The sequence below is a fragment of the Lipophrys pholis genome (genome assembly GCF_963383615.2).
Source record: "Lipophrys pholis genome assembly, chromosome: 10".
NCBI lineage: Eukaryota > Metazoa > Chordata > Actinopteri > Blenniiformes > Blenniidae > Lipophrys > Lipophrys pholis.
The window spans coordinates 25,837,680-25,856,678 of record NC_137640.1 but is presented as its reverse complement, the minus strand read 5'-3'; the positions used below and the strand labels follow the sequence as shown (position 1 = coordinate 25,856,678).

Genomic DNA, 18,999 nt, shown 5'->3' with positions numbered 1-18,999 from the left:
TTGCGTTTCCATAGCAACATTTTGAAAACTTGCGTCCGTTTACACAGAAATGGTAAAAACACTGAAAATTACTTTGATTGTTAGGAGGTTGAATTTTCCTCCTTTTCAACAGAGTCACAGCTTTTTGGAAAAATTCCCCCTTGGAAACCATTTTAAAAAAGTTGTTCCGAGCACCGGTGTCGTATTGACAGAACCCCAAATCAATACAAAAGTTGGTGATGTAAACGGAGCCTCAATCTTTTCATCAGTGTTACTCATATCATGAATACTTGCCAAAATGCAAATCTGAAACCACTGGCACATTCAACAAAGCTGGTTTGCAACTTTTCCAGGAGTCATAGTGGCATTTAGGTTGAAATATGAATGCAAACGAGGGGAAATTATCAGGTTCTCCTTGATATTAAATCAAAGAGCAAATCTAAAATTTTCATTTTCCTGTTTCTCCTGTTCAAATGGATGCCACTCTAGTCAATTGTATCCAAGCTATAAAATCTCATCCAGGTTTAGGGTGAAGCTTAGTTATATCCTGATGTCTAGGCAGGCCTGACTTTATAAAACAAAGATATCGGATACATAAAAGGAAATTTCCAAGTTACTTTTTCAGTTTTAGTGAGGTAATTCTGGACACTCTCCACAATTAGTGGGGTTTGATAACTTCAACCTGCACAAACAACTGGCGACATTGTCACTCCTGGTATGACATGGGTGTCAATTCCAACCCAGAAAAAGAAAATCAAGAATTGGTGCATTTCATAACAGTAATGTCTGTCTGACTGGCATAAGTACATTTACCACTGGCTTGTCACTGATTAGTGGTTTGTCCCTTCTAGCACCAGTCTTAGTGCGGTGGTGCCCTCAACCAGTTACCAACCCATCAAAGACTGATCTACGCACAAGTTGCTTTGAAGTTTAAATCCCCTTTCCAGTGAATTGAATAGAAAAACCAACGCTTTGTTCATTTTGTGTCCAGACTTGGTGGTATTCAGGTTCCTGAATGTGTATTAACAAGAATTTTTACAAGCTCCACAATAATCCTGTGTGTCTGACATGAGGACATGATTGTCAGTAACAGGCTTCAAACGCTCATGATAATTTTCTTCAGTTCAGGGAGTTGTCATGAAGAAAGATTGAAGCTGTCCCCTTCACAACTGCTTAGAAAACATCCTAAAGCTAGTGAAAGATTGAAATCTGAGCTGGTGTATTTGATATTTTGGGCAAACCATCAATGATCATTGGTAAAAACAGGTATAAAAGCTTAAATGAGAATTAGTTTGCATTAGTCTTGATTAAGATAACCATTGTGGATTAGGACCCTCCCAAAAAAAAGCGTTAGTACAATGGACAATAGACTGTTGACTTGTGACAAATAAAGTAATATTGAACTCGGTAGAGCGCATACCTTCACCAAGGCCACAGTTGTTTGCGGACATGAGTTAACATCACTAGCATCTCAGCCGTTAGCTCATATTGATGCGAACTAGCCTGTCAGATATCACTGTGTGAAACACTGAGCAGGGACACAGATAAACCACTACCTGAGTCAATGCTCTCACACCAGCGCTTCTGGATATTTGCCAAACCGAGATATTGGCTGCGAGCGTCGGCGCAGAGTTAGCAGTGTGCTAGTAGCAGGCGGCTAACGACAGCTTCCTTGGTCCAGCCCTGAATGACTGACGGCTCACCGTGGTACTCCAGTGTGTCCACAATGGAGGAAATAGCTTACCTCTCCAGGAGATGTTCGATCCCAAAATCTAACGGATTGATACTTGGATGACGACAAATCATCCCTGAAGATTTCATGCAATCCGGGTCAGTAGCACATCCATACATACATCCATACATCCATACATCCATACATCCATCCATACCAATAAATGTACGTGGGTAACAATGTAACGTTCGGCCTACTGTTCGTTGGCGAAGGTAATTAAATATGTAACATTTGGAACATTAGACTGATACAGTAGGATGATGGATAAACGGCCTCAAGACAGAAGAAGAAGCAGAATCTTTGCATGGAATAGATTTTACGGAAAGATATAAAATACAGTAAACACTAAAACAGTTGAATTCCTGCCGCTTTTCATCTCACAGTACCACACTGCCAAAGAAGTCCTGTTAGATTACATGCTAACTATCTGTGCAATCAGTTAGTTATCATTAGGTTGTTGTGGCTGATGTAGGAGCTAATCACGATAGCCTGACTCCGAGGTGGTCGGTCAGATGACCGCACACTGTATCATTTCCCACAATCAGCGGCCACTTTATATCAAGACGTACACCTTTCAGAGCTGCCTGGCAACCTGATGGAGGACTCAAGGAATCAAGACTCATTATGTGCTGTACTTTCTCACCTACGGGATTTAATGATACATTTTATTTCAACGATTTTTGTAGAAAAATCAAAAGCAGGACAGGAAAGACACACACAAAAAAAAAAAACACTTCCTGCTAGATTGACTGGCTGCATAACCTCAGTCCACATGGTAATTGCCTACCGAGGCAAATCGGTACCTCAGATCTGAATTGAAGAATTCTGCTTGTTTACATCGTCTATCATTTGTTCTTATCATGAGTGATCAGAGCAATTTTCCCCTCCTTTAATATAGGTTTGATGGGACAAAGAAAAGCACAGCTCTCAGAGAATTGGAAAACACATTTCTCAGGCCTTTGTGGTAACTAAACTGTCAGCAGATAAGAGAGTCTCCAGTATCAACTCGTGGGTTATTCATCTCACAATTGAACCATTGTGTTTTCTCTTCGTATCGGTTCGGAAATATGGTTTGAGGCCTTTTTGCTGGGATGCCGCCGCCAATGCTTCGTCCTCGCAGAGCGACGCAGAGCAGACCCCCAAACCTATTTAACTCCAATTCAAATTGGGAGAAACGCTCGTTCGGAGCCGAGCATGCGCTTGTGTGTCTCGCAAAAGGGTGATGAGCGACTCGTCCTCGGGCAGCTCTGAAAGCTGCTGCAGACAGTAGCGTGAGGTGAGAGAGCAGTGTAGGCCACTTTGTATCATGTCAGTGCTCGCGGTTAGACGCCATCTCCACAGTATCCCTTGTCACCAATCACATCCTTTTAAACCACCCAGGGAGCTCGACACCCCCCCACATGCACACACGCACACACACTCCCTTATCTGTCAATGCTGCTTAAATAATGTAATTAATGACTTAATTAACATTTCCATAATCTATTTTAATAAATCTAACACGGCATAATGAGAGTTTCGAACCTCCAGGCGATGGCATATAAAAATTCACAGCGCGGAGCAGCGTGGTCAGGGGCACTGTCTCAGCGCCGCACACCCTCGCCGTGACAGTAGAGGAAGGCGAGGGCGCATATTGTGTGACAGCCTTTCTGAAAGGCAGTTCAAGCCTGACAAATGTCATGCGACTTTGTGAATGTGTCCAATAACAGACCTGCAGCAGTGGGACGAGGGTGAGGGGGAAGATCATTTTAGAGGGTCACCGTGTTGGAGGGACGCCGGGTAGCAACTCTGAGATCCAGTGGAAGATATAATAACTCAAAATTTCCTCTAATTTTAGTTCACAGCTTTGAGCTCTTGAAGCTTTTATAGTCTTTGACTTCGAAAGTATAGTCAGTGTGTTTCATTAAAAAAAAAAAAAGGAAACTTGCATATCAAAGGAAAAATACCAGTTGGTCTTTAAACGGGCTTTTAAAAAAGTCATTACTTTATTGAAAACAGTTGTTCTTCATCTGAAATGTCAAAAGCATATTTATGCATGTTTTGTTTTCACTTATGTTGTGAGTATAGTTTTATAGACTGATCCTAGGTAGACCTCAAAAGGTCATTTCCATAATCCCACATTTCTATAATTCATCTCCTGCCTCTTCACGTTGCTTCTGTCACAATAATGACCTGTACATCAGCACAAATCTTGACAATCTGACTTTTAAATTACATAAGTTGGGGGTCTGTAGGCATTTTCTCTCACTTTTTACACATCACTGCTCCTTGAAAACATTTAGTTTGGAGTCTGAATGTCTGTAGTGTTTCAATACAAATGTATTGTTCTGTGTGTGTGTTTTGCCAGGTTTTTCTCGAATCAGTAGAAAAATGTGCTTTTGCTGTGTAAGTTTTATTATTGTCTCTTAAGACGGGCAAATCAACCCAACAGAAAATGTTAATTTATGCCCACATGCTGAAAAGGAGAATTGTGTTGAATCCAGGGTGATAAACAGATACAGTGGCCCATGAACTCCTTCATAACCAGCCGATCATCTGACATGACTGCCTGTTACCATTTCAGAATCAGTGTAAATGCCCCTGAGTACCACAACCTGGATCCAGCACAACGACTAACTACCAAAGGTCACCGCCAGCTGTTTACTTGTTTATCTTCGCCTCGTCCCTATTTGTAAGACTAACAGGCAGATTGGAGGGTGAGAGATGAGGGGGGTGGGGGGGGGGGGGTTACGGGTTGGGGCTGGGTGGCTTCTTCCGAGAGGCTTCCAGCCCCCGGGGGGCTGGAGTGTGATTGAGATGCACACTGACAGGGGGCAGCAGGAGGCTGGCACATCACAGGCAGCATGAGCACCACTGGGCATGAGTCTGTGAGGACCACCGCTCCTAATGAGGGGGACCCACCAACTCACCTACTGTACCAGCAATAATCTGAGCTTCAGTCCATGTAAAACCTGCTCAGCACGAGCCATCGTACACCTCCAAGAAAGCCACAGGAAATTGTTTGGATTCGGCCATCAGTATTAGTGCTTATGACAAAGACAAACATTTCTACTGACATTTTATATTGATTATGTTACCGTGACATTTGACCAGAAAGTACATCTTAGAGTTAATCCTAAACCTGGGGATCACAACATCAAAAGTCTCAAATTTGGCAAGTAATAAAATATATAGTTCACCACTTATCACATATGTATAACTTGTCTCAATATGTGCCAAATAGTGTTAAAATATGCATCATCAGAATATTTTTCCCCTTATTTCCCAGCTGTTCTTGTGAAGCAGTGTGTAATATCCGATGACTCATCCTGCACTCAAGGTCCCGCTCTAATTTTACGTCCAGTAACACGTGAAGCTTCAGGGTGGTGGACACTGCACCAACTGTAGCGCCGGCTTTGTGTGTCGACTCAGACTGGCAGGCCGTGTAACGCATTGCAACTGACTTGATCGGATGTCGCTCAATTGTGGGCCATGGACTTTGAGTTGTTTTTATGAGTGGTGTGACTCCATTTTTTATTATATTGAAATCACTTATCAGCCCGGCGCAGTTCTTAGCTTTTTACCCCACAAAGGAATTTCTTGTCTGTTGTCTTCTGAAACTGAAAGAAGAACAACCATTTACTCTCGGCTATAACCACACCAGAAAACAAATAAAGAAATAAAGCCATGCCGCCCGCCGCCAAATCGACAAGCGTGATGACGCTGTCGATTGGATAGCGATGGCTAATCAGGTCCTTATTTGTTTTATTTCTAACCTTACAGACCAATAGAGGCTAATCCCTATTTTCCACTAAAGTGTTATTCAAATCTTTAAAAATAGTCCAATCAGAGGGCCCCTCCACACGTAGGGCCTCTAGGCTGCAGCCCAGGTCGGCCTGTGCACTAAACCACACCTGCAAACCATCGATATATAACCAGTAAATCAGCAGCAGCTGTGGTAACATAAAGCCAAATGGTTTCCAGCACCTTGTTGGAAGGCAATTTTTTTTAAAAGGTCTAACGAAGTACAACTGGGCTACCCAGTTTACTAACTCCTCAAATTTCAAAACAACAGCAATGTGTAAAAGTAAGATATATCGAATAATACAGAAGCAGTTTTAAGCCACTTTCACACTTAAAAAAGCAAATATCTGCAGCAGCTCAGATCTCCCGAGCTGCTGTAAACAAACCAATTTCCTGTCATAAAATCACAGCTCAGTACTTACGTGGATAAGAGCTGCAGCAACATAACAACACATTACCACCACCGCCATATTTATTAATTACCAGTTGACTAAGCACATTCCTCCTGAAGGCAGCTAATGAGAGGAAAGAAAAAAAAGTTATAGGCCTTGTTGAGTTAATTACAAACAGCCTCTCTTATATCAGTTGAGACAAATGTGGGAGGGGGGTCGGCACATGTAGAACACAAAGTCCTAATTTCACTGCTGGCATAAGAGCAGTTAAGGGTGACTGCAGGGTTAAGTCTTCTCGTCCCATCATGTTTTAAACTCCATTAAGTAGGGGCACCCTGTTTGACATGGTGAATTTAGTTTGTACAGCACAGATCTGACATATCTGAACATGGCTAAAAGGTACAGTAAGTTTGTATAAATGTACTGTTGTTATGGTTCTCATTTATGGAGTCTGGCATACACTGTAAAAAAGCATGGTCCATAATGTAATCTGTATATCTGATCAAGTTTTTCAGAACCACTGTATGATACACTTGTGCCATATACATAATAAGAATAAGAATAAGTTATTTGCAGTCAATAATTTAATGAATGAATGAATTAAATTAAAAAAACTGGTTTTAATGGTGGTTATATATATATATATATATAGATATATATAAATATATATATAGATATATATATATAGATATATATATAGATATATATATATATATATATATATATATATATAGATATATATATATATATATATATATATATATATATATATATATATATATATATATATATATATATATATATATATATATGTGCAGTGTCCACCACCCTGAATATATATATATATATATATATATATATTATATATATATATACATATATATACAAATAAAGAATTTATTTCACCCAATATCATTTTATATATAGATTTTGTATGTGAGATTGACTGAAATATTATTGCTTTAAATTCTTAGCAACACATTAAAAAAAAACTATTTATAAAAATATGCAAAATTCCAAGTTTCCAAGTTCCAAGTACCTTCTTTGTAAAATCATGAATTATAGAAACCATAAAAGACTTTAATATGCATCCTGACTGAGCAATTGGTTTGGGCATTTATAGACTACACAACTCTGGATTTGTAATCTGATTACAATATCTGCCATATGTTCATCTAATCAGAGAGGAGATATTGTTTATGCTTGCAATCCAATGCATTGTTTACCACTTAGATTTTAATACAACCAGACTGTTCGTTTACTGATGGTTTACAAGACTGCAGGCATGGTTCCAATTAGTAATATCAAAATAAGGAAGCGGACTAGGTGAACATGCGGGTGTGTCATTAGGGGGGTGACACAGGCACTCATCACTTGTTGTTTTGAGACCAACATAAAAATGAAAAATATTGTTTTCTTATACATTTGGCAAACCCAGAATGCAGCACAGCTCAGGAGGCACTGCTGTCAGAGTCGTGTTCATTAATCATTCTGACCGTGTTCTTAAGTTCAACCCAAGGACGCCTCGAGCAAAAACAGAGCAGAAATGAGGCTTAATAAATCCAAATTGCAACACAAAGTACTCACTTGATAAGCAGGACCTCTGTCAGGAAGCCGAAGGAGGCCGCCGCCACTTTAAAGGTGCCTGGAGGAGGAGGGCTGGTGAAGGCGGTCATCATGCGGTGGACAACGTATGGAACCAGTCCCAGCAGCCCCAACGCCAGAAGGAAGACGAGCCACGTCTGCCACCGGAGGCTCACGGAGAGCCACGGAGAGCTCCTCTGCAGCTGGTACTAGAGGAGAGGAACATGCAAGGCTCATCAGTCATCAGTACAACCGCGTGGACGACCAATCATCAAAGGACTGGGACATCTTCAGTTGTACTCAGTCCAATTCCATTAAAATCGAACGGATCGACATCAACTTCAGACTTGTTGGATGAAGTTCTGACCATTTCTGAACAGATCATTCCTTCTTTGTTCAAGAAATGTGAATTTTACATTTCTTTTACCAAATGAACCAGTTTATAAGGCCATATAATTGGTGATATAACTACACCGATACATTTGTTATATATTTCAAAGATTTTGAACTATAGTCTGTGAAACAAATTGTATGTAACAGAGCAGACGCAGCAATGTCATTAACAACTGAACAACAAACCGGTATAAAACTATATGTATGTATAACTACATACATGCAGGCATGTGTGACTTGAGGCGTAACACAATCGTTTCCACCTTTTCTATGTTAAACATTGTCATGCCGACATCGAGAGGTGAGATTTAAGACATTTATTTGACGTGTTTTGTCATGAAGGACGATATAGCTGCATCACCCATCCGTCTGAAGAAAACAGCACCCTGTTTACCAATCTTAGGGTGCTTTCACACCAGCTGTTTTTAGGTCAACCCAGTTGAGCTTTGGGAATGAGTAAGGTGCAGCAGGGTAGGTGAGAATGAGACACTTTTGTTGCACACCAAGATCTTCTTCGCACGAGAACAATGTAGATATGGTGTAATTCTTTCAGAAAAGTTACACTTGCAGATGACAACCTTTTCATTGTACATATGTAAATAAAACCTAAAAAAAAAAAAAATAATCATCTCAGTATCTGGTGTATGGGGAGAAGTATCTGCACTTTTGCAGATGATGGTGTAGTTAATGACCGTAGATATACGTTGTCTTGTAGAAATGCTTTTAAATTCACAAGGATGAGCAGCACCAGCGTTCTCCTGCCTTGTAGTTGATCGCACATGTGGTGAAAAGCTGCAACAGCAGTGGGCTTACAGACGTGCAACGCCTGTCAGAGATGTTGGAGTTCCGTTGTTTAGATTTCCAAAGATGATATTTTTCTGGCATTGGAAATGTCACAGTCATGTACAGTGGCGTTCCTAGATGTAAATACTTGGTGGGGCAAGATTTTATTTAGGTCGAGTGACACTATTGAATTCCAAAGTAAAGTGTGTGCACAACCTTTAAGCCACAACATTATAACAACTATATAGGAGTTGATCCCGTAAAAAATGTTTAGCCATGGAAACAGCGGATCAAAAAAAAGAAATTCAATAAAAAAAAAGAAATATCAAGGATGGGGTTAGAACCAGGTCATAATGGCTCCACCACTCCACCACCAGTAAAACTCCAAATTAATGAGATTCTTAATAAGTGTTCCTCACCGTGTCACACAGTTTACAACTACTCATTTTAATTTTCTCTGCTAAACTAAGCGTTTCAAACTCGTCCTCGTAAATAATCAAACTAATAAATTTTTATTCAAAAGTATTTGTTAGCTTTAGCTGCTAACAAGATGGTATTTGTGACGACTCGCTCCGGTTCTGTGAAGCTCCGCCTCAATCAGCACCAGCCAATCAGCTTTGAGCATCTAAATGACGTTGTTAGTGGGGCTTTGGGTTTCAAGCCCCACTCGGCATCAAAATCATGTGATCTGAATGAACTGAGCTACAGCCTGAGCACGCGCACTTTCACTTTACTGCATCCAATACACACTGCATGGTGAGAGAGGGGCGAGCTACACTAATGCACCATGGTGTGGGTCAGGAGGAAACAACCTGAAACCGCAAGAGGAGACCAATAACCAGGGAGTACAGTCCTCACACAGTAAGTATGCGCTATATTAGAGGAAGTTTTATTCACAGACAAGAAAATACTGTAGATAATCTTAAAGAAATATTAGCATACTTTGCATGCAGTCCTTTCTGATGACACCAGGTGGGGCTCAGCCCCTCCTGCCCCTGATGACCAGTCGCCCCTGGTCATGTAAACAAAACAATGTGTTGAGACCAGAGGCCCGTACTACGAACCGTGCTCAACATATCCAGGATCTCTCTCTGTTTCCTGGGTTAACTTATCGAGATGTGCTCGATCCAGATCACCGTCACTACGGCGCGGGTTATCAACTCTCTGGTTCAACTCAGACCTACGTGTGTGTGTTCACGTGAAAGGGGCGGAGTTTGCAGCATCTGACCAATCACACACACGGAGAAATCCGTGGCAGTTTACAGGTTCCTGAAGGAGCGATTATTCTCAGAGAATATGAAGAATTAAAACACATCCAGCAGCTAAAAGCAACACTGCTGCTGCAGCCTAAGCCAGAACATTCCCAACTTGTTAGTGTGTTAGTTTATACCAGATTAATTTATCAGCCATATAAACGGACGGCACGTCCAATCAATCATTCATTCATTTTCTTCCACTTATCCATTGCCGGATTGCACCATTTAAGAACCTTCCTGCAGGTGGTGAGCCCACAGGAAGGTGGCGCCCGGCATGGGACACGAACCCACTACCCTGAGATTGTGAGTCTCATGCTCTACCTACTGAGCTAGCCGGGGGACTACAATTAATCAATTTCACTTAATTACAGCAGAAACGTGTCGGGCTGAATTTCCTCACTGTTCTTCTTTTAGTTTACATTTTCCATTCAGTTGTTATGAGGTGAGTTTCTCTTGTGTTTTGTGTTGGAATATTTTAATTCATCACTGTGACGACACGAGTAGTTCTGCGTTCCATAAATTCATGTTTCTGCAGTTCTGTCAGGTGTGACCATTAACCTCATTACTACAGATAAACAGACATGGAACAAGTCAAGAACAAAAACATCCTTCAAAGCCTCAGTGACCAGGATATATTTTATTATGTCAAAAAGATCGCTCTGAATTCATTTCTCAACTCCTCTCAGCTGCAGTTCAGCACTGAACCCGCCCACCAATCAACATCATTTAAGAAGGGGCAGGGCATTTTCCAAGAGCTCTGATTGGTCAGGAGGCGGAGCTCTGACCTCTTATCGAGAACATATCCAGCTCCGGAGCAGGTTAGACATTCAGCGTCAGTCACCACGGTGAAATATCCTGGTGAGAAGTGAACGAGCGTTGTAGTACGGAAAACCCAGGGTTAATCCTTGACGTTATGTCGATAAGAGAAAATCCAGCGTCGTAGTACAGGCCTCAGGTCTGAGGTGGTGGTCTAGTGTGAACCTCCAGTTGCAATTCCCCCACCAATGGCATCATGTACTCCACAAAGCTGAGCTAAAAACACTCCTGTAATCAGATGAATACATAATTGTGCTTTGTACTGTAGGAACATTGCTTATGACCAAATGTGCTGAAGAAAACTGTCGAACATGGAACCAAATCCAGATTTAGTGTATCATTGGTCCAATAACCCACAACTATCAAACAACATTTGGTAGCCATGTTCACATGGTGATCCCCATTTGTATATTCTGTATCTTAATGGAAACCGTGTTTGTACCAGAGCAGTAAAAGCGGGCATAAAGAGTGAAATTTACTACTCAGGATTTATATAAAATCTACATTTTACCCCCTTGAAAGCCTGAATCCAACCTCATGTGGCTTTGATTAACCGTGAGCTCAAACTAATATAGTGTCTGAGCGGCAATTTATAGAAAATAGTACCTACACAACGTTTTGTATGCATTTTAGTCTTTTAGCCTTGTGGATTAGTTGTTCTGCATTAAAAAAAATCTGAACTGTGGTTATGAACGCTGCACAATCTTTTAAAATGTTATCCAACAGGGCAAAGATCCGACCTAATTAATGTCTGCCGATGGCAAATTACAGATGAAGATTGCACACTGTGCTTAGATTTGTGACTTTGTGATGTGAAAACCTCTCCTTCCCTGCTTTAGAAACAGGTTGGTCAGTTTAAACCTTCACACTCGAGGATGATATGTTTGGCCCGTCCATGGAAACCCGCTTCTCAATAGGTTACCAACAAAGCAGTGGCTGTGGTTTGGTGTTGAGTGTGCTGTTTGTCTCCATGCAGCTCTTTTTCTTAACTCAGTGCTTGGCATGAGTTTATGTAACACTTCAGCAGTTAAACAGGAATGAAAAGAACATGCACATACATAAAACACTGATTGATGCATGCAGTCATTAAGCCAGCATGTAAACACTGCTTTAAGTCCTCGCCAAACATCTCTTCTCTCGCTCTCTCTCTCTCTCTTTCTCTCTCGAGACGAACCAAACGACTCCACCAGCGTTTGATTAGTGTCTTGAATTCATCTGCAAATGCACACTTGCCTTGTCCTCTTTCATGGCCGCTATTCATTAATTAGAGTCTTTGTACAACTGAGCTATCCTCAATGTTTAAGGTTACATCAGGCCCCAGTAAGTGGCTGCCTGATAACAGAACGCATCCATCTTCATTACTCAGGCCTTTCTGTCGAGGCTTGCTCCTCCACGACTGAGCCATGTCAGGACGTTCTAAAGGAACTGATACATTTCAGCGCATTCACATCCTGAACTTTTGCCTCCTTTGATTTCGGCCCCTCTGATTAAATTACCGGGTTGCAATTTCCACTCATATCAGGTTCTTTTGAGGTGATTTTTCTTTTTGTTTTTATTTCCTGCTGGAGGTGGAACGGGGCAACTCCCAAGTGAAAGTCAAACAGTATTTTTGTTGGTGTTGTTTTTTTGGATTACACATTCTCTACTTGGTCAATGATCAAAACAATGTCACATTTACTTCCCGCTGCGTGTCGGATCAAGTGGAAATTAGTCTTTGTTGTTGTTACGGTACTGTGGTTGGTAATAGGTCTACATATTGTTTAGGACCTGGGGGTTTACTTATACAGAATTATAGTGTTGCAGTGAGTCACTACTGCCACCTAACACACAGAAATAAAATCAAAGTTTATTTAGAAAACACTTGAAATAACTGTCATTGACTAATGTGCTGTACAAGCTTCAAAATGAAATAAAATGAAATAAAATAAAATAAGATAAAATAAAATAAGATAAAACAAAAAAAAAGAAACAAAACAAAAATAAAATAAAATAAAATAAAATAAAATAAAATGAAATAAAATGAAATAAAATGAAATAAAATAAAATAAAATAAAATAAAATAAAATAAAATAAAAATGAATCAAATACGTAGTTCAAAGGCCGTGTTACAAAATGTACAGTGCAATAGACACTGGTGTTTGAGCCCCAAAACACTTTAGCATGTAGCATGGCTTGTTTTTAGCAGTTTAGCTAATTAGCGACATTGAGCAAACATTGCTGGTCCAAATGTCTGGTGATTAAGTTGCTGGTGTTGTACAAAGTAGCTTTTGCTCTCTTGATATTTTGAATATAATTTACTGTCAGTCTTAGGTTTGTCATTCTAAATAACCTATAATCTCCAAACCGAGGACACCACTCGTCCTCTCTGGTATAACCACTGCCGAAGTTAGTGACCCATGACATCATGTAGCACTCATCGAGTTGTAGGGATCTTTTTCCGAGTACAAGTACTCCGTGCAGTATCAGACCCAATACCGGTATTGGTATCAGTGCATCCCTACCATTAACTCCTTTTAATAAATGGACCCAACATTTTAACTACCTTATATTCAAAATACTTTTTTGGCCTGATCATCCTCCAGCCATTATTCACCATTTAATTCATTTGGAAATAATTATTTGTCCTGAAAGTAATTATTCGGAGAAGATTGTATTTTAAGCTGCGTTTTATCAGAATTAAACAAATGTGATTTTTCTTGTGCGTGTGATTAATTAGTTCAGTAATGCTCAATGTGTGTGTGAGTGTGTGTGCGTGCGTGTGTGTGTGTAATGTTGGTTATTGGGAGCAAACAGGCTTGTTGCATTCTTGTGAGCCAAACACAGAACAGACATCCAGAGCCACACAAACCAAAACACAAGTTTTCAATCAATCTTGCAGGAAGCATGAATATACTCTTCTCTCTGGGTAAATACTCAGCAAATGTGCTGCTACACCGTGAAAGCTTTCCTTTTGATATTTAGGAAGTTGTGATTGGGGGCGTGGGGGGGCTGAAGTGTACGTGCTGGTCAGTTCTTAAAGGTTTGTTGTGACTGAATTCAATTGAAACAGGTTTTTGGTGGCAGTTCTGAAAAGACGGACTTGAAATGAAGCTGTTAGCGTCACATCCATCAGAGGGACACAAGCTTTTCAGTCTCACCAAGGCCAAAGCAGTCTGAATCGGGTTAAAAGAGGCTCAATGTGTTTGTTGTACCCCCCCACCCCCCCCCCAAATTAATTATCTGCAAAGAAGCTGAGCAAGACAACAATAAAGAGACAGACCATCACATCTGTTACTTGTCCATGTGACTCCAACCCAAAGTTTCCAGCATTTAGATGCACAAATACATTTTTCTGAGAGAAACCATGATGAAATGCTCAGAATATGAGGATATACATCCCAGGTGCATCTTGTCAGGACTACCACTCCCTGCACCTTTTCTTAAATTCATATAACACAAAGTAATCCAAATACTAGTGCGAGCTATAACTTAAAACGTCAACAGGCAATACATTAAACATTTGTTTAAAAAAAAAAAAAAGAAGAAAAATAAGTCTGTTATGTACATGCTGATGCTTTATGACTCTGACCTTTAAACACTAAACCAATCAATCAATACAGGAGGGAGGCAGCCCATTGGGGATATTTAGATCCACAGATTCAGAAAGTAGGCCACTATTTATCCAAACACAATCATTATTAATGACCGGACAGTCAACCCAAATACATTTTTTGCATATTTTCCACATTAGGCGTCTCTCCCTTGAAGGAGGAGCAACGCAAACATGTTGTCCAGCGAGGAGATAATTAACGATGCAGCATCTGTCAGACCGATATACCAAAGGAGACAAACGTGATGTTTGCCACCTGAAGTCTCTGTCAGAAGATCTGACCCATCATTCAAAGGACTGTGACACTTGTCCCCTCACAGTCTCTGATGTTCCACCATTTTATTCAAATAATCAGGGACAAAAAAAAGTAGTGAAACTACACATCACTTCTAATTCAATCCGCTCTTTCAGATGAAAATCAAGCAAAAAATGATACGCATGTCCTTGATTCCAGAGCTGAGCAGACAAAGGCAGGCTGCTTCTAATTGAGTCCATTAGCTTTAGCGACAAAGCTAATAAATGTCAAGTCTGTCACATGGGTAAAACTTTAACGTCTCTGACTCTCTTTAAAGATAATGTCAACTCCAAGACCAGAAATGAGGTGAAAAGTATGTTTCTGAATGATGCGTATATAACAAGTCTCAGGCAAAAAGCCAGCTGAAATGTCAACCTTCAGCAAACGTTTGTCTTTGTTTTTCTTTTATTTCTCCGTAAAACTGTTTATTAACGGTGATATTCAACGAATGCTGTCTTTGTCAATTGAGCTCATTTATATTCTTTTATTTTGCCCTAACATGTAGAAATGTAAAACCAAAGAAAAGTGTAAACATGATTTCAAAGGACACATTTTACCATGCTGTACTACATTGTCAGTACTGTCTGTGTATTCGTAGAAAATCAATTATCGAAGTCAGCAAGTGACCCAAAGCTGGTCACACTACGAGATCCTCGAACTCCTCCACTAGATTAATGTTGGTTAATAGGAGCAAAGCTTATTCTCTCCCAGATTCACTTGCCTCTAAAAAAGGCTGCAGACCCACTATACGAAATGTTGATCTTCCTGAACACTGCAGAGAAGTCCCACTACGATGGATACACAAACTCTCACGGAAATTAAAAAAGCAAGACACTAGGGAATGAAATGAAAAACGTATAAAAGTGAGCAGTCACCAGGTTTGTACGAGATCCGTCTTGTGATGGTTTTTCTGGACATGTGCGGATCCGATCTTGACCATTTTGAAGACTTGCTCGTCTTCCGGATGCCTGAACTCCTCACCTGATTTGTGCGAGGAAGAACCAACAAACCGTCCAGGACATTATTTTCAGCTGCTTGCATCTAGTTATGACCTAAACTCATGATCACAGGTAACCGGGGGGGATGGAGGCAGAATGGTAAACAAGAGAGTTTTGCCCTATGGCTGAGTTCCTCCGTAAACACAACCAGTCCGCTACAGCGACTGTGCTACCATGGCGGTGGCGGCGGCGGCTGCTTGTCCCGACCTGCAGCACATCTCATCAACCCCCCACCACCATCATTCATGAGGAAGACACGAAAACTCCTCCATCCGCGGTCGGTTCCATGTATATATGTCTTCAGTTGAACAAGAAATCATACTTTAAAATATTGATAGCTATAAATCAAAGTCCTCGTCCACGACCCCGGCTGGAGCACGGATCCGGATCGTTTTTCCTATTCTGTTCAAGTACTTAGTAACCTTTTACTGGCCGTTATGGGTGTATTGACTAACTCCGGCTAGATCTCCTGACTTGAGGTGCAACACAAATTAACTAAGTAATGGGGAAATGCCAGGCAGCTCCTGAGACAGTCTCCAGTGTACATGCTGTTTGTTTGCTAACAACCGGAATGGAGTTCTACTTAGTGGGTCCAAACTCCAAAGTCTATTAACTTATTGAGATTAAAAGCCTGAAGCCATCCCCTCCCCACTCACTCAGCCCCTTCCCACCCCTCCCCCAGGGCCAGCATCACACCTCCAAAGGAGAAAGGTGATTGATGAGAGCCATCAGGCTGCTTGGAATCTCTCCTCTCATTAGACTCCTTATGCATCGAAGCAGTTTCAACACACACTGGGAGAGCGGCGGCGGGGGAAGGGAGAGAAAAGGGGAGGTGTCCATCCTGATGTGTGTGTTTTTGGGGGGGGGGGGGGGGGGGGGGGGTTGACGATAAGTACCTGCACTAAAATATTTACCTTCTGCATTAATCTTTGAGAACTTAATTTGCCATTATACTTTCTCCCCGGGTGGGAAAAAAAAAAAGAAGAAGACTTTTTAATAGGAAAGTGTGATTCCTACTCCCTAATCTTCACGCTCAGTGGGCTTTCTCTCTTTTGACTCACTCATGGGATTGCTTGGAAATTACCGTCCCTGAGGGAGCCGCGTTTGGACAGCTGGGGTGGATCCTACCATCCACCGCTGAGACTCTCTTGAGAAGGGTTAGCTGGAGAGTCGCGCGAGGGAAGGAGAGCAAAGAACGTTATATATGCACATCGCTAACAGACGTGCTCAATCACATTGATGTGAGTGTAGCACATTAATATGCACTAATTGCCAGTGGATAGGAGCATTGCTGTTATGTGCTGATGATTGCATTGCAGTAAACCAAGTGGGGGGTCCTGTTCAGAAAGATAATCTCAATGTACTGCAGACAAGAAATGGTTTGGAGCAGGATGGACGTCCTAAACCAGCCGTTTGCAACCTTTACGACCAGTACGCAGGTTTCTGCTTAACTAAAATTCAGTTTGAGCGACAGAATGTGTTTAAACTCACACAATTGGCTCCTAAAAGCTCATACATATTTCACTACAGTCACATGTCTTCGAGCGGTGAGAATAATATGGACTAACTGGAACCAGCAGGTGGCGGTAGTGTAACTTGACGGATGCCAACCGCCGTTGAAGCCAAGTGAAGAAGAAGGGAAAGTTATCAGGGATAAAAAAAGCTGCTGATAAGAGCAAGAGGGAAACCGTCATCAGGGACGTCGAGAGTGGTGGGAAAAAATGTAGATAGATCAAACCAGCAGATGGCGGTAAAGCAACTTTATGGATGCAAACTGCCATTAAAGAAGAAGACTCATCCAACTATTGAGTCTTTATTTTCCTATCTATTGGAAATGAATTGTCATTGAGCCACCAGTGGACGGCCACATTACAGTGCAGGGGTATTGCTCAGGGAGTCACGTCTGCCGTGGGACTTGAACTTGTAAACTTCTAATCCCAAGTCTGCCTCCTTAACTTCTTGGCCACCACTGCCTCTAAACCAATGGATGTGGCTGCCATGTGAGGCCGACTATCCATCCAATGGGAACATCTTTGATGTGTGGTCAGTGAGAGATGGGGAATTGAACCTGCAACCTTCAGCCACCCCGGAACTGGAGACTCACCATTAAGAAATTTAAAAAAAAGGGTTTTCCATGTGACAGGCAGAAATACTAACCACATACTAATCAATTTGAGCTATTTTAACCATTTTTACCCCCTCCAACAATTTCATCTATTTTTACCTTTCTCTTTCTCTTTCCCTTTCCCTTTCAAGCTTTCAACATATTGTTTTTGTTATTCCTTAAAAAGTACATACAAACCAACACTGACAGCATTGAAAGCAACAGAGTCTCTTCACACTGAATGAAGCTATTTTTCCCCTGTAACCGTTCTAATTTGTATTTTATCGTGGTGAGCTTACAAAGAGGTGTGTTTGTAAGTGAACGTTAACATGGACACGGTGCGATTCCACACATATTTTAGATGGAAAACTATAGTCTTTTGTGCAAATAAAACAATAATGTGAGAGTTTCAGGAAGTCACTGCAGAGGGGCCAAAGCTGCAAAAGGAAATTATGAGGCTCCGTTTAGCTGAGCTGTCAGCACTGTGAGGGCCAGTCGAGGAACGAGTTACCTCACGAAGCTCAGCTTCATATCACTTACATCAGTTAGTAAAATGTTATTTTGGCCTGTTGGAAATGAAGCATCCATTTTTAAACAGGGTTTTGTTCACCGCGTGAGCGCCCGCAAAGAGCAAAGTATGTTTTGGCAGTCATTACATTAACAGGTCTTTTTAAGACGGGAAATGTCTGCTGCTGGAAATAACTATTACTTTAGGAGCATAAACAGGCGGCAGCGAGCAGAGTTTTATTGTGTCATTAATTGCAGATAAAGTGAACATGGACAAACTTTTGCTTGATTATTCCACCTCTGAATGAAGCTTGAATTTCCTGTTTTTTGGGGGAATTTCTGTGTCGCTGCATCAGGATACAAAGAGTTCCTTTGTCGCCGTCTCCTCACTTGCACGGGTGTCCGAACGCTGATTGATCAGACGTTTACAATCCATCATTAACAAAGGGAAGGGGCTGTGGGTGGATGACTGGCAACCTTTCTCACCTCACTGACTGGTATGCGTGCTTTGCAAGCAAATGTTTAGGGCTGCTTAAAGTGTAGATCACACTATGGTAGAATATAATTGCACTGCAGTTTGTTGATCAAATGAGGCCCATAGGAAAACATGAGGCCCTATGCAAAGCATGTGTTCTGCATATGAGGAGGGATGGATCCTGGTTGGGAGATAAAACTATGTCGGGAGTCAAGTTTTCTATAATCAAGAGTTCTGGAGGTGATGTTTTGGCAGTACGATTGATGAGTTCCTCCCAAAAAGTAAATCTATAAAAAGGATTAAAACGACAATG

The 18,999-nt window shown here is 41.1% G+C and overlaps 1 protein-coding gene across 2 annotated transcripts in view; it reads right to left on the bottom strand.

The window, feature by feature from the left end:
• LOC308115601 (uncharacterized protein) overlaps positions 1–18,999 on the bottom strand; it is a 137,597-nt gene that overhangs the window by 41,955 nt on the left and 76,643 nt on the right. For both annotated transcript variants that reach the window (XM_080473188.1, XM_080473189.1), the window contains exon 4: positions 7,474–7,679. In XM_080473188.1, the coding sequence (XP_080329314.1) occupies positions 7,474–7,679 (206 nt within the window). The remainder of the gene's footprint in view (positions 1–7,473; positions 7,680–18,999) is intronic.